Consider the following 15174-nt stretch of genomic DNA (forward strand, 5'->3'; position numbering starts at 1 on the left):
TTGTTTTTCTCTCTGCTCAAAGTTACAAAGCAAACCAGGACTTGCAGTTACAGAGGTAACTTTCATTTTCCATAACTTCACTGGGCATAGGGATAGGGCCTCCCCCATATATTTGAGAAGCGCTCTGTGGGGCAGCAGAAGAAGGAGCTTTGTTTCTGGGTCATTCCTAGTTCTGAGCCAATCTGAACACCCACCAGGCTTTCAGAGTACAGAAGAAGGGAAGGGCTAGGGCAACGCGCTCTGCGTTGCCCGGCATTCTCGAAAGAGTGGGTGGGAGTGTGGAACAGCCATCTGGCCACAATGCGAGAAACAAGGGAGACAATTCTTCTCAGAAAGCCTGCAGTCCCAAGAGGATCAATGAGGCAACATCCAGTGGAGCCTGAGTGCAACCACCCTGCTGCTTTTGAAGAGACAATCACTCCCCCACATACATTTTATCACAGGAGATTTCATCCTGGTTTTCCTATTTTAAGCATCTGGAACATACATTATGCTTGTGTTTGGTGAAGAAGCAAAGTCTAGCTCACAGAAATGTGCACCACAGCCAGTGCATTTATTTATTTATTTTTGTTTATGTGTATATGGATGGATGGGTAGGTAGAGGTTGCCCCATACCCTCCATTACAGTTGCTGAGCATGTAAGCCATGCGTTTCAACTCCAGGATTGGCTCAATAGCCAGAAATTGCATTACATCCAATATCTCTTCCCCCCACCCCATTTTAAGAGTCCTGAAACTTGTAATGCTGACTTCAGTTTCTGCAGCACAGAACTCTCCTCGTGGTGCTTTTTTATCAGTCTGGGAAGAGGAATCCAGGCATCAAAACATGATCCTTGCTCTCAGAGCCGTGGGGGATTACAAACACCCTCAGCCTGAACTGCCTGGATGGCGTTCTGAGAGCCCCGGCAAGGAGGGCCAGGCTGCCAGCACCGCTCAGAGGCCTGGGTCCTGCCAAGCAGTCCTACCCCCACCTCCCTGACTGAGAGGGAAAAGAGCCGAGGAGAATCTGGTGAGGCAAGGTGGGAAAGCAGTCAGACAGGAAGAGAGCAGAAGGTTCTTCAGAACAGTCAAAACGTTTATTCCCTTGAATATTACAAAATACATCTTGCAAGGTAAGTCTCGAAAAACAGTTTGTCATGCTTTGTTAAAAAAATGAATTTCAAAAGGAGAAAGAAACACACTTAACTTATTAGCTGGTTCCCCAGTGTTTATACTGAGGGATTTTGGAGGGCACAAGTCCCAGTTATATGCATTTCAATCAATGTGAAATGTCAGGTATAGACAACTTCATTTGCCCCTGGCGTTTGCTTCCGCTTTCCAGGTGGGCTCTGTTCACGTGTGCACCCAGGCCTGGGCCGAGCCTACTCAGCAGGGCTGCCCTGATTGTTAGCCATCCAGGGAACTGGCCCCTGCCTGGCCCTCTCTCCCCACTTGCTGACACAGACCCCCAAGGCTGGGGCCCAGCCCTGGCTAGCTGAGCCTGGTTGCCCAGGGAGGCCCTGGCCAGGGCTTTGCTTCTGTGGACCAGAAGCCCCTCTTCCAACCCGGAGGTGCCGGGAGAGCATTGGTGACACTTTCAGTCTATCCCTTCTTTCCGCTTGACGTAATTGTGTGAAGTTCAGGGACGCTCCTTTCCCACAGAAAACCAAAGCAGTTTTGTTTTATGGAAATCATGTCCAAAATGTTCAGTGCGTTTCTATTTTACCTCTCTATTTGGACCAAGTAACCAAGACAGGAGGCTCCACATAACTGGGATGGTTTACGGCTTGCCAGAAATTGGAAAGAGTAATTACAAGGAAATGAATATAGGTTATATTCTGCAAATGATCCCTAACGAAGCACACTTATGAAAGAAGCAGCAGTCACTGGGAGAGAAGAGCACCAATGTGATGGTCGGAGACTTCGGGTTCCACAGCAAGTGGCAAAAGGGAAAGCACCCAGCTGGGGGTTACAATGCCCTCCTCTTAACGAAGGAGCTCCTAGCATTAGACACTCAAGCTTCTGGTTATGGGTGCTCCTAAGATAAGGCTGACTTCTGCCCAGCTGGTGTGGCCCAAGGAGGCTGGAGCCAACCAGCCTGGCTTTACCTGCTCCTCAAAGGATGGACAGAAGGACCCCTTCCCCAGGTTCCTCAGGGCTCTCAGGGAGGCTGGGGCTCTGGGCAAGGGCACCTGTCAACAAGGCAGAGGCTCAGGGCTCTCTTTCCCTCCTGGGAAGATCCTGGCTCTAAGCCCTCTTGCCCGGGAGACGGGCGGTTGGCCTAGGGCACCTTTTGTTCTCCGTCGCCTCTGGTGCCACCTCAGGAGAAAGCTGGTGAACTAGCCTTGCTGGCTCCCCTGCTTCCTTCTCTCTCCGGGCAGCTCAGCCGGCTGACCAGACCATATGTTCTTCTTTTGGAGCAGACAGCTCTCTATTTCTCCCGGTACGAGGCAGAGAGCCCCCGGTTGGGTGGCCCCAGGGGAGCCCAGAGAGCTACAGGGAGATAAGAGCACGAAGAAGTGTGACTCTCCTCCATGCTTGGGATACAGCCTGCTTCATTGGCACAAGGGGGGAGGGCAGTCAGGTGGCATTGAAGGAGGAGGAGGCCCGGTGCAGCGTGACTGCCTGGTTGGGTTAAAGCCTGGTAGTTAGAGGAGGAAGAGCATCTGGTGAAGGTAATGGCTCTCTTCTTTCGCTCACGCTTAAAACTTTGTGCCTCTTCCCATCAGTTTGAGGACTGCAAAGTTGTAGGTGGCAGCAATGATGAATGTGAGCTGGAGGGCAGAAAGTGGGAAGAAGGAGGTGAGGTTAAAAGGCCCTGTGGAAGGACCCCCCCCCACTCCCAAGCTCCCCTCGTGGCCCTCGGGCTTCGGGCTTCCTCTGCACCTGCCTAGAGGTCTCCAGCCCCGACCCACACGCTTCCCTGGCAGAAGAGACAGCAACAGCCCCAGCTGCCACTGTGAAGCTCCTTTCAACGTTGCTGTCATTTGAAAATGTTGCTGTTTTGAATGCTTGGATTGAAAGCAATAACAGTGACACTCCGTAACCCTAACCCTGGAGTCAAAGGGAAAAGATCGAGGGGACCCTTGGCTAGACTTACCAGGGCCACAAGAGTAACGGCAGCCCCCACGAATGCGGCAATAAAGAGATGAAAGGTCATCTGGAACTGCAAGCAAATAACAGAGAGCTCTAAGCCCCAGATCCCTGGAGGATGGGGGATCAAGGAGATTTCCAGGCCCTTGGAAGACTGAACCCAGAGGTCGAAGGTCTGGCCAGGGTCGTCCATGGAAGCACAGGTTGGGCTCGTGGGCAAAGAAGGCAGCACCTTTCTCAAGGTGGTCAACCAACTGCTGCACCAAAGGGGCTTCCGCTGATCTAGCAAGGCTGGCCTTAGAGATGGCAAATGGATTATCTTTTCCATCATGTTGAATATTCATAGTTGCAGGTGGGTCTTTTCTCGTTCACGTATAAAAATGAGTGTCACCTCCAAAATAATGCCCAGAAGGTATCTTACATCCATTTTGTCCATCCATATAAATAATACAAATTGTTACAAGAACCAATCTGGATTGGTCAGAGGAACCAGAGGTTTAATCTTCCGAGCTTTTGGACTCATGCTGGAGTCCATCCTCAGGGAATATGGATTGTCTTCACACTGATGGTTTCTACTAAAAGGCAGTAGCTGACTGAGCTACAAAATTGTGTTTGGTGACTCAACTCAGGTTTTTTTTAGCAATCTGCTGATGATTGTCTTGAACACAATGGATTATCCACAAAGAGCAAATTGCCAATTAATGAATTACAAGTTAGTAATAACTTGATTTTGATTATTAACTTATCAAAGAAGGATGTGGCCTCTACTCCCTTTCAGCCGTCAGCTGATGCACTAAATTTCTTCCTTCCCTGCTCTAGAATGGGAACTTTTGACCCCAGAGGTGAGGTTGACCCCCCCCCCCTCTGCTGGCTTTCTGGAAGAGTGCGAAGACCTGGCTTTGACAACTGGCAGGGAATCCAAGAATGAGGCCCAATCCTGAGTGATGGGGGGCTTGAGGGTCTTTTAAACTTGGTTTATTTTTCTACAGATTTTTATGTGGACTTTATTGGGTTTTTTTTAACTTCTACACCACCCAGAGACAATGAGATGGACAGTGCCTAAATTTGATTAATAAATAATTAATAAAAACCCTTAAGGAACCTTCTCTCTGGTTCTTTTGGTTTGCTGGGAAAATCCATCCTCCACTCCTTTGCAAAGCAGAAGACACTCACCTCAGCAGTCTTGCAGATGGAGAGGAGACTTTGGCCACAGACTCTTCCCGGAGATGCGTTCCAGGGCAGCACACCTGGGTGGAGCACGAGAGGTCCTGAGCACAGAGCAGCCCACACCCAGGAGGCCAGGAGGACTAGACAGACACGGGAAGCCCCTGGCCTGAAACCCTGGCCAGGGCCCCCTGGACTGCTTCTCCCTAACAAGCTCCTCTGTCTGCCTTGAGAACCAGGGGAGAGGGCAGAGAGCAGCCAGGCCTAACCATATCCTGGTTTAACAACCCACTAAAACATTCAGTACTTTGATTTTGGCTTAGTGAGTTCTATGAAACTTGCCAGTTGCAGCTGTTTCTGTAAGCCATAGTTAAGCAAACCAAGACTTCACTGGATGTGGAAATAACCATTCCAGTCCCCTGAAGGCAACTTTCTCCCCATTCCTCAGGAAGGGCCCCCAGCCCGAGCAACCTTCCTATATGCCTCTGGCAGGGAGGGACTTCTGGTTCCCCAGGGCAGACTTGGATCAGTGGCCATCTGCTCTCCAAAGCCAGAGAAGCACCCAGGCCTGTGCAGCCTCTAGATGGTTTGATCTTGTTTAGAAGTCTCCTGTTTTTAGGAAGAAAGTTGCCTTTGCTACTCACCATACATTCTGGCATCAGCACACAGGTTGCCAATACTTGCTGAGGTCTTGGTGGGGTTGGCAATGGAGTTGCAGGTGGTCCAGGTGCTGAAGTAGACATAGACAGGGACAGCAGAGCAGGCCAGGACCAGAAGCCAAAGGACGGCCAAGACGTAAGTGATGCCCACAAACTGAAACAGTCAGAACAGGCAGGGTCATCGCTGGTCAGCTTGGAACCTTTGGCCATAAGCATGAGACTGGAGATCTGCAGTCTGAGACGACTTCCCCACCTCTTTCTGCCGGAAAGGGAAGGAGAGACCCCTCTGGCACCAATGGGACTGCCAGAGATTGCAGCCCCCCTGCTCAAAGCTCTTATTCTCCTCTCCCACCCAGGGCCTCTCAGCACAATTGGTGGCTACTATGCTCTGCAGTCTTCTCTCAAAAGGCTGAAGGTCTGCTGTGCCATAGCAGTTGAAAACACGGAGCAGAGTTGTGACTGGGTCTCACATATAATCTGATTTATGAGCTAACCTCATGCAATTTAGAAAGCTGTGCATTTTAAGTGCAGAGACGGCCCCTTAGTTGTGCACTTTTAAAAACGGAACGCTAGCAGGTCCCTTCCCTCATCCCTGCCACTTTGCCCTCCAGTGGCTGCTTTATACTGAACCCAGCTGCAGTTCACAAACTTTCACCCTTCAGACACTTTTTGAAAGGAAGAAGGTGGGTCTCTGTCTTGCAAACTGCAACCCCCACCCTGGCCAAACTGTTTGAACACACTACTGATGGTTTGAGACCACAGGCGCAAGTGTCTGAGCTCGTGCTTGATTGTGCAGAGAGCCCCCCTCCCCGGGTGCCAACCCCCCTTTCCGGCTGGGGCAGATGCTCAAAGAAAGGCACACTCAGTATGCACGGGTGTCTCAGGAACCTGCTGATAACATCCAGGGAACCAGCCTTCCCATGCTGTCCTATGTGTGCTTCCAGGCTGGAGGGGTGAGCGGGTCTGTGAGGGGAGGTGAAACGTGTGTGACATTTAGGTGAGTGCAAGAAGGCGTATTGTGTGTGCCTGAGAGTGAACATCTGCTCAAGAGGTGAAGAAGTGATCTTGAAAGAAAACAGCACTTGGTTTGCTCTGTCCTTGTCTGAGCCGGGGAAGCTGCTGGGGGTCTCCCAGTGCAAATGGGCATTCCTAGGCAACACCTATGGCTGTGCTTCATATCCACCCTGGCTCCCTCATTCATTTGGCAAATGCCCCTCCACACGTCCACAGCAGTCCCCCACCCCCAGTCCCTCTAGGTCCCTGCACCTGTGCGGCTGTTCTTTGTCCCTCCCCCTGGAAAGAGGTTTGCTTGGGGCCCCTCGAGGAAGGCCAGGGCTTCTGATGGCAGAGTTGCCCCATGCCACAGGCACTTCAGCTGGTAGGTCAAATATCACCCAGAAGTGCCCATTTGAGGCTTCCCCATCGCTCAATCAATGCTTGGTATCTTTGCCCTCCCATCTTCTGCAACATGGCTGGCATGACTGAAGTACCCCAGCTGGAGCACTTAATGGTGAGGACCCCATGCCCACCAGGCAGCTGTGGCTCAATCCTCCAGGTCTTCCTTGCAAAAAGGGGAGCATGGGGGGGGAGGGAAGGGACCCCTGCAGGGATGCCCGTGAGATGAGCGAGCCAGTTAGCGTGGGCAGAGGCTGAAGTCAATGGGACGGCTGGGGAGGCATGAGGAGGGGCAGCAAGGAGGGGTGGGGGTGGGGGAGCTGCCATCCTGTGCGGTTTTCTCTCTGAGATGCCACTGTCTATTCAGTGCAGCTGCTCCGCCTGTGCCTGGAGCCCTCTCAGGACCAGCCACCGGGCTGACCAGGGTTGCAGTCTCATGCTGTCTGCCCATGCCCAGACCAGCCAACCTGCCCCAGAAGATGCAAACTGTGGATAAATCACCTTGTCAGGATGTCCTAGCCATTTGCCCAAACAGTGACACACCAGCTCCCAAGAGTGAGCTTGACGGTGTCCTCTGGAACCCCTCCCCTTGTGGCCCCCTGTTACCGTAGCGCTGAGGCCCTTGCCACAGATGGTGGTCTTGTAGTCGCCAAAGATCTGCCTGACAGCGCCGGTGGTGTAAAAGCCTTCGGCCAGGAGGAGGGCTCCGAAGAGGAAGAAGAAACCGGCAATTCCGTAAATGGCATATTGGAAATCGTGGATCCTACGAAGGAAGGCCAAGTTCAAGAGGGGGGAGAAGGGTAGGGGCCCTGCCGTAGGCCTCCCCAGGAGCCAGGCTTTGCAGAGCACTTGGTCCAAGCAGCAGCCTAGTTTTGCTCAAAGGCATGTCCTGAAGCCGGGGAGAGCCTTGTTTTGCAGACAGGAGATCCCTGGCAGAGCTTGGCTTTGGGTCATGGGACTCTGCCTGCTTCACAGACACACACACACACACACACAGAGAGAGACAGACAGACAGACAGACACACACACACACACACACACACAGACAGCAAGGCTGGCTGCTGCCCTATAGAGCTCTGCCTTGCCAGTTGGACCCTGGCTGCCCTGGAGACCTCCAGCAGTGGCTTTGATGCCCACTCCACCCTTACCAGTCCAGGATCAGTGAGCAAAGGCCATTCCCTCCTTTGGTTGGCCACAATTGCCCATGGGCAGCCCCAGCCATGCCAGATAAGCTAGACTGACACTCAGGCCGACCTCATTCCCGGGCCTGTCTACACTCCTAGGAGATGGGTGCTGGGTGAGGTGGCTGAGTAAACCCTTCTGTGCAGCTGCAGCTAAGATGCTGGGCGCGAGAAGTGCAAGTGACGCTCTCAGCATCTGCAGCCACCCGGCCGGCGGCCATCTCCCCTGGGCACAGGGCTCTGTCTCCCGATCGCGCTCCCTGGTGACGTGAAAGGGCCTCTGCAAAGGGGTGCTTAAAGGAAGGGGGGAAGCTCCCTGTGGAGAGCTAGACTGCAGCTATCTACTATTGTACAGTAGATTTGTTAAAATTTGTAAGATTCTTGAAAGAATGAAGTTTAATGAATAGGAGTTCAAATTTATTAAAAATTAGTGTATAATATTCATATTTAAGTTACTTTTCAACTTTGTGTGTGTGGAGTACAATTATATTTTCAGTTGAATGAGCTTAACAAAATTTTGAATTTTAAATACTGTTTTAGATCATTCTTTTTTTGAAAATCACACCCAACCCCAACCCCCAGCCCAGGGTGGCCCAGGCACCTGAGTTCCCTCTTGGAAGAACGTCTGGGTCTCTGCTCTGGCAGAGGCTGCCCTGCCCAGAGAATGCAGCCCTAGAGGGGAGTACTTACACGTCCACCAGATACTCATAGTCCTGGTAGTTTTTGGAAAAGTAGGTCTCAATCAGGTGCTCAGTGCCTGTGAGCGCTTCATGGCCACAGCCGCAAAACAGGGCTACTCCCAAGAAACACAGCCCTGTAGCTACCAGGGAGGCAAAGGGGGCTCCCACCAGGCACCTGGCGCAGCACTCTAACAAACCTGGGCAGAGAGGGGAGGGAGAGACAGAGTGCCTGTTAGTCCTAGCAGCTGCAGTAGTAGCGGCAGCTAGAGAAATGCTGTGCCCTGTGCAGAGAAGAGAGAACTTTTAGAGGTTGCATCAAGTCAAGAAGCTGAGACTGCATCCAAATCTGTGGGGCAACTGATCCTGGATCAATATGAACATCAAGCACTAGGGGGAGAGGGGCAGACAGAGCAGAATGTACTACCAGAGAAACTGCCCAGTTTTACAAAAAGTGCCCAATTTTTAGTTTTGCATCCTGCTTTTCTCCCAAGGGGCATTCAAAGAGGCTGACAATGTTTTTTTTCAAAAAAGCCAGCTATAACGTCAATCAAGGGATACTAACCTCAGAAATTTAGCCATGGCCACACACACTAAAAGCCACATCATCTCCTTCACATATTTGCTTCCTGGTCAGTGACTGGCCTCACCATTTTTTCCTGCAGGTGGGAGGTCAAGGAAGAGCCTCTCTTGAAAAGAGCCACAGGCCTTAGGGCCAGAGGCCTGGGGGGCACCTCTACTGGCACCATTTTGGCGGGGGGCACCCTCCTCTTCCGGGACAGGCATTTGGGCATAGGACTGCTGATTATTTGGGGGCATCCACTTTCAGATATGTTTCTTCTAGTTTCATCTGGTTTCAGGCACATGTTTTAGTTTTCTTCCTACCTCTGCTGATCTTAAAAGCAACACTTGCTGAAATAGGAGGACTCCCACAAGCAGAATTTGCTCTGCGAACAATGTCACCGTTGTGTATTTTTTTGGGGGGGGAGGGAAGGGCAACACCTCTGGTTGTGAAGAACAGTTAGCAGGTTGGCTGACATTTAGCAAGATTTAAATCAAGTACTGACTTTTTCCCTGTCTGGCAAAGAGGTTAAATTTTAGATTGGTCAGAATCTCGAAACCTTGACGTGTCTGTTTCATTTAACTTTCCATCTGTTTGTCGGCTGCCTTTTCTAGTGGCTCCAGGCAGCCCTGTGGGCCCATTATTCGGATGGTGCCCTCTTGGCCTTTCTACCATAGCGGAGATGTCACATAGGCATGAACCCAAGACGTGGCTCGATTCCTGGGGCACTGGACTGATTGGCCCACACCTTGGAAGGGCTCCTGGGATTTACCTGAGGACACGGAACTCTGCATTTCCTCTTAAATGGATCATGCTCGGCCCTCCCTCCAGCATTTTCATTGGCAGGGAGAAGAAGTGCCTGACCACCGGTGATGGACACAGGCAAAGGCCAAGAGTTTTGGTCTCTGCCCTGGGCCAAAAACTGGCCCTCGACTTCCGAAGAGTTGCTCTTGTCTGCCTGCTGAGGCCAGCTGAGAGCTCGCTCGGAACTCCAGGCTCCATCTGGAAGCAGAAAACCTGTCCTAGAGAAGCAGGACAGAATTCCTGGCCAGGCTGGTGTTTGTGGGGGCCAAAGAGCCAAGGAGGAGCACGTTGCTTTGGACTGGAGGGGGTGAGGTTCAGAAGGGCAGAGTGAGAGAAGGGCAGCTACCTGGAGACCTCGCCTGTGCAGCTGGATCCAGAGGACCGGAAGGTGGTGGATGGGTTTGGCTCTGGGGTTTTGGCTCAGGCACTTCACTAATATTATCTATATTACAAAAAATACAACAGTAAACCTGAGAATCCTCTATGCAGTGCAGAAGGGCCCCCCCCCCAATATTAGCTCCCAATGGCAATTCGGTTGCTGGGTTTCCACCATGAGACCAAGAGAGAGAAGCCCTCCCCTGCTTGGCCAGCTCTCAGCATCTACCCCCCCCAGGCGCTTTCCCCATTCTTCTTCCTCCTCCTCCTCCTCCACTCCCTCTTTGTCCCTGGGTGTTTTTCTCAGCCCTGAAGAATGGGCCCATCAGAGGCTGCTGGGCCAAGGGTCAGTCTCGCAAGCTGTACTGATCTCTGGGTGGCACAGAGGAGGACAAGGGGGATTTGTTCTCCCCTCCAGGCTTGGATAGGCTCTGCACTCTCCTCTCTGCCCTGGCTGGGGAGGAAAGGGGGGTCAGCAGAGAACAATGGGGCCCTCTTTTCTTTGCCCTTCTTTGGGACCAGCCTTCCCCCGTTCTCCCCAAGTGGGGTGTAGAACAAGTGCCCGAGTCCTCAACCCAGCAGGTTTCCCACCTGGGACCAGCATCTGACAGGCGTGGTGCGGCCAAAAAGGCTCATGATTACCATCCTGCTGCCCGAGAAGGCTGTGTCCTTGTCCTTCTGCCTCTTCTCCCCACCTGTCCCACCAGTGCCAGGAGAGCAGGGCCCCATCTCTGCCCAGTGGACAAGCAGCCCCTGGCCAGAGACCTGGGTTGCTTTGTTCAGGGTTGTCCGGCTAAGTCCTCTCCTGCTGTCTTTCGGGAAGGGTGTCTTGGCCTCTTGAGTTCTAAGGCAGGAAGCCTGAGCACCCATGGAAAAGTCCTCCGCCTCTCCCTCCTCTGAGCACCACACCTCCGCAACCCCGGCAACAGAGGTGACCTTCACGTGTGAGATGGGGCTGTCTTCAGGCAAAGCTTCCTCCAGAAGGGTCCCAAGGGGGCCAGGAGGGGCCCCACCTGGCCTGAAGGCAAGGCAGAAGATGGCGAGGGGAATCAGCCCAGCGGGACTGCTGAGGGCTTGACTGGGGCACTCGCTTTGGGGCCTTGAGCCATTAGCAGGGGAGCCATGTGCAAAGATGGGTGGCCTGCACCCACATGGGGGATTGTGAGTGGATGGTGTCCCCTTTGGGGCGCAGCAGCCCATGCTTTGGATCACCTGGCCTGCCTGGGGGCTTCTGCTCGGCCACTCTGGGGGCTAGCACACTGGGCTACAGATTCTTTGGGAGTTTTGTTGTTTTGCTCTTGCTGGCTAAACTGAATATCCAAGCAAAAAACTGGGATTAATAAAATATGTAGGTAAAGGCGAAGGACTGATTGATTGATATCCTGTTTCATTATTTTTTACAAATTACTCAAGACAGTGAACCTATCTAACATACCTTCCTTCTCTTCCTATTCCCCACAACAACAACCCTGTGAGGTGGGTTTGGCTGAGGGAGAAGGACTGGCCCGCTTTCAGGGACCCATTTCCTTTTTGCCAGCACTGGCTTTCTATTCTCATCATTCCTGTATTCCTCACATTTTATACACTGTAAATGTACATATACATATTTTAATAAATAAATAATAAATAAAATTAAATAAATTTCCTGCTTTTAGTTAGGACACAAACTGGGAGACCCATGCTCTCTGCCGGACTTTGGATAGGTTGGTGGCCTAGAGGGAGCCACAGCTGCAGCATGGCAGACAAGAGGTGCCTCTCTGGCCCCAGGCGTGGTCTCTTGGCCCATCTCTTGCCTTCCACCAGCCTCAGGGGTGGCCCACTAAGCTTACATAATGGCTCTTGGTGTGTGTGGGGGGGGGAGGTTGGTGGAGATGACAGAAAGAGGCCCTTGTGTGAACACAATCCCCAGCCTTGTGCTGAGGGCAGAACAATGGACACAAGAAGACAACCAGGATGACCCTCCCCAAGGCTTGAGCTCAGTGGTGCCCCCCACCCTGACATAGGGCTGTGTTGAGTTCGGAGGAGCTCTGGCTGGTACCAGCAGGAGGAAGAAGAGGTGTGGGTGCCATAGGGACAGAGATTGGGGGGGGGGCTTGGAGCTGCTTTTCCAAAGCTATTTTGACAGAGGCCAAGAGCAGTTTGGGGGGGGGGGAGGAATGAGAGCTTTCTCCTAAGTGTTGAAGGAAAGGAGGCATTTTTCAGCAAGCAGAGAACTGGTGCTTTGCCCATCCTGACCTTGGCTTCCGCTGGGGAGCAGAGTGGTAGAATGGCCTCTCCTGTCCTCCTCTGGTCACCTTAGGCCCTCTCTCCAATTTGGAAGGAACTTTATTCAGTCAACTGTCTGCTCCGTGCTAAATCCCCACTGAGAGGAGGCACTGCTGTGAGTGGCCATGATCCTAGATTGCAGAACGGGTCCAATGCGCCCCTCGTGTTCTGCTGATGTAGAAGATTACCTAAAATTGTAAGGTATTCCTGGACCTACAGAGAGCACCTGTAATCTTTGCTTCTTATTTCTTCTCCTTCCAGCGCTTGTTTGGCTTGTTTTTATTTTGGGACTGATGGGGAAAGCACTGGGGGAGGAAGGAGGAGACATTCTGTGCAGGGGGGAAATAGGTGTGTGTGTGTGTGTGTGTGTGTGTGTGTGGAAAGAACGGTATGAAATGCCAGGAGCAGGTAAACCACCTGCAGGAGCCTGGCAAGCATAAGGATCACTCCTTGTCTTCTGGGCGGTGGCTGTGCATGGGGGCCCCTCCCCTCCGCTTGGAATTCCCCAGGAGCTGCGCTTGTTCCAAACCAGAAAAATGTCATTTTATGTGTCCATTTTATTTTTACAGCCATATATTCATGATTTAATATTGTACTGATTTTTTGTTTTACACCTTGCAGCACATCAAGCAGCCTGGCAAGGGCAGGAGAAGAGCTAAGCATCCCTTGCACCTTGGGAACTGGGTGTGTGTGTCGGGGACTAAGAAGCGGCACTCACTAACCACGGGAACAGCGGAAGCAGAGAGTTGCTGAGAGTGCCTTCTCCCAGGTGTCCTAAAAGGCCTGGAAGATGCTTGACCTGCCACCTGCCTCTCCAGTGGGGGGCATCGTGTGGCGTCTGCTCTGGCCAAGGAGCTCAGAAACTTTGCCAGAGGATGTGGACTAATTTGGCCAGACTGCAGGAGAGAGGCGGAGAATAAGGGCCAGGCAGGGGTTCACCGGGATGCACATTCCGGCAGGAGGAGGAAGAAGGTGATGATGAAGATAACAATGATGATGCCTGAGATTAGTCAGGTGTCCCTGCAGAAAGAACTCCTGTCTAGCAGAGCATGGCAACCTCCTTCTATGAACTCTTAAAATGAAAAGATCCACAAAGCTTAGCCAGTGAATGCTTGGCAGGATCGACACACATCACACATGGATGTCTTCTCTGGCCTCCCTTCCCCCACCCAGAACCCTGTTCCCTGCCTCTTTCCTGCCCCCCCCATTCTGCAGCTTCACCTTGGAACCCAGCCTCCCTTCTCTCTGAGAGCAACTCACTCTGACCCCAACCTTTCCTGCGGTGCTCCTGGACCCCCAAGGAGATTTTGGCACCTGCTCAGTGACAAAGAACTCCTTCCTGAAAGGGGATCAGGCTCAAACTCAGAGAACCACACAGGAACGAATGCTGAACCTGGACAGAGATTCAGGAGACATTTCCTAAGTGGTTTGCCAGTCACTGCCAGTCTTTCTTTGGGACATTTTGGGCGCGAAAACAGCAGTTTTAAAGTTTAAGTAAATTTAAAATCCGTAGTATCCAAAACAAAGGGCATTAAATCCCTACAACCCAGCACTGGGTTGGACGGCAATATGGTGATAATAGCCCAGCTTCCTAATTACAGGTTCTCCCCAACGGAGCATGAGTCAAGGTGAGAAGGATTAGAGGCTTCCTTCGATCTGCCAACTTACCCATGGTTTCAGGATGAAGTCAAGATACCTTTGGTCCTTTCCCACCTCTGCTCAGCTAGAAGAACCCCTCGGTGGTACCCCGTTGCCTTCTCTCCTTCCTTTCCTCTGGTGACTCTCCTGTCCTGTTCACCAGCAAAGAAAAAGGCTCTTGGGTTGGCAGCCAGCCCCCTTAAAGAGCCAGCCTCCCCCGCCTCATCTGCTCCACCCCTTAGACTCTCCCCTCTCTCTTAACCCTCCTTTGGACAGTGAATGTGTGCATTTCTTAGCATAGCACAAGCCACAGTTTGCTCTTCATGTGCTCCCAACAGCCTTGTGGGCCACCCTTTGCAATATGCCTTTGACCACTGTAGGAACAGAAAGGGCAGCCATATCCAGCTTTGGGCTCTTCTGGTGCTCCCCACAAACGTTTGGGGGGAGGATTGTAAATTCTGATAACTGTGCTTCACTTTGATCTTTCTATGGCTAATCTTTTTCTAGCAACATCTCTCCATATTTCCAGTCTTCTCTGCAGAGACCACCAAGATCTGAAGTGATTTGTACTGTGCAATGGGCCTCTTTCATAGCAGGCAAAGGCCCAACAGGCTGGAGTTTGCGCTATTTAGGGGGAGTCCCCATCTCCTGTGGCATTTATAGATTCAACTCTGTCTTCTGTTTGCAGTTAACTTGCACCAAGCAAATCTAGCAAAGTGAAGGGAGCAAAATAAATGAGGGAAAGTGCAAAAGGGAGGTTACTTTGGAAGCAGTTAAGGCAGAGGTCCCCAACCTTTTGGGCACCAGGCACCAGTTCCGTGGAGAGAGGTTTTTCTGCTAACCGGAGGGTGTGTGTTTTTGTGTGCTGCCTGCATCCCACGGATGGGGCTTTGCTTGCTTATGCAGACCGGTTGCTGGCATGCCTCAGCCCGGTACTGGTCCACGGCCCGGGGGTTGGGGACACCTGAGTTAAGGCACTGATGTAGAGCTGGAATGAAGCCAGCTGGGTGACCGGGGCCAGGAACCCCCTCTTCATCCTGGGAAGCGAGCAAAGGCATTTCACTGGCACAAGCTTGTTCATGCAGAGGGGGGACACAGTATAAGCCAGTAATTTTAACTCTTCTGACTTAATTTTAAAGGTTTTTTTTTTAAAAAAACTCCTTTGAAATGCCAGCAGTTTGTGCTAAGACATCAGCTAATAGTGAACCGAGCATTAATGGAAAAGCTGCCCAGGGTCTTAGGCAGGACTGCTGTGCATTCAGCAACGCAGCTGTCTGGAGGAGCCCGGGAAGTCAGGGCTCAGAAAGGCTCTTCCTGCCACAGGGGACCTTCCTGGCCTGGGCAAGGCCCTGAACACCTCCCGTGCCAGCTGCCAGGTGGGAA

The 15174-nt window shown here is 52.0% G+C and overlaps 1 protein-coding gene across 2 annotated transcripts; it reads right to left on the minus strand.

Moving 5' to 3' along the window:
• Positions 1 to 804: 804 nt before the first annotated feature.
• Positions 805 to 13944, minus strand: PLP1 (proteolipid protein 1). 2 transcript variants are annotated; one of them, XM_081336640.1, is made up of 7 exons: positions 13822 to 13944; positions 8161 to 8347; positions 6896 to 7052; positions 4880 to 5048; positions 4245 to 4318; positions 3079 to 3144; positions 805 to 2752 (listed from the first exon to the last, which is right to left on the minus strand). In XM_081336640.1, exons 1-7 carry the CDS (start codon positions 13823 to 13825, stop codon positions 2681 to 2683), a joined length of 729 nt encoding a protein of 242 aa, XP_081192766.1. In that variant the 5' UTR covers positions 13826 to 13944; the 3' UTR covers positions 805 to 2680. The 2 variants fall into 2 exon arrangements, with proteins under 2 accessions (XP_081192766.1, XP_081192765.1); XM_081336639.1 differs by having other exon boundaries at positions 6791 to 7052.
• Positions 13945 to 15174: the final 1230 nt, after the last annotated feature.

This window comes from Vipera berus (assembly GCF_964194415.1).
Source record: "Vipera berus genome assembly, chromosome: 11".
NCBI classification, from domain to species: domain Eukaryota; kingdom Metazoa; phylum Chordata; class Lepidosauria; order Squamata; family Viperidae; genus Vipera; species Vipera berus.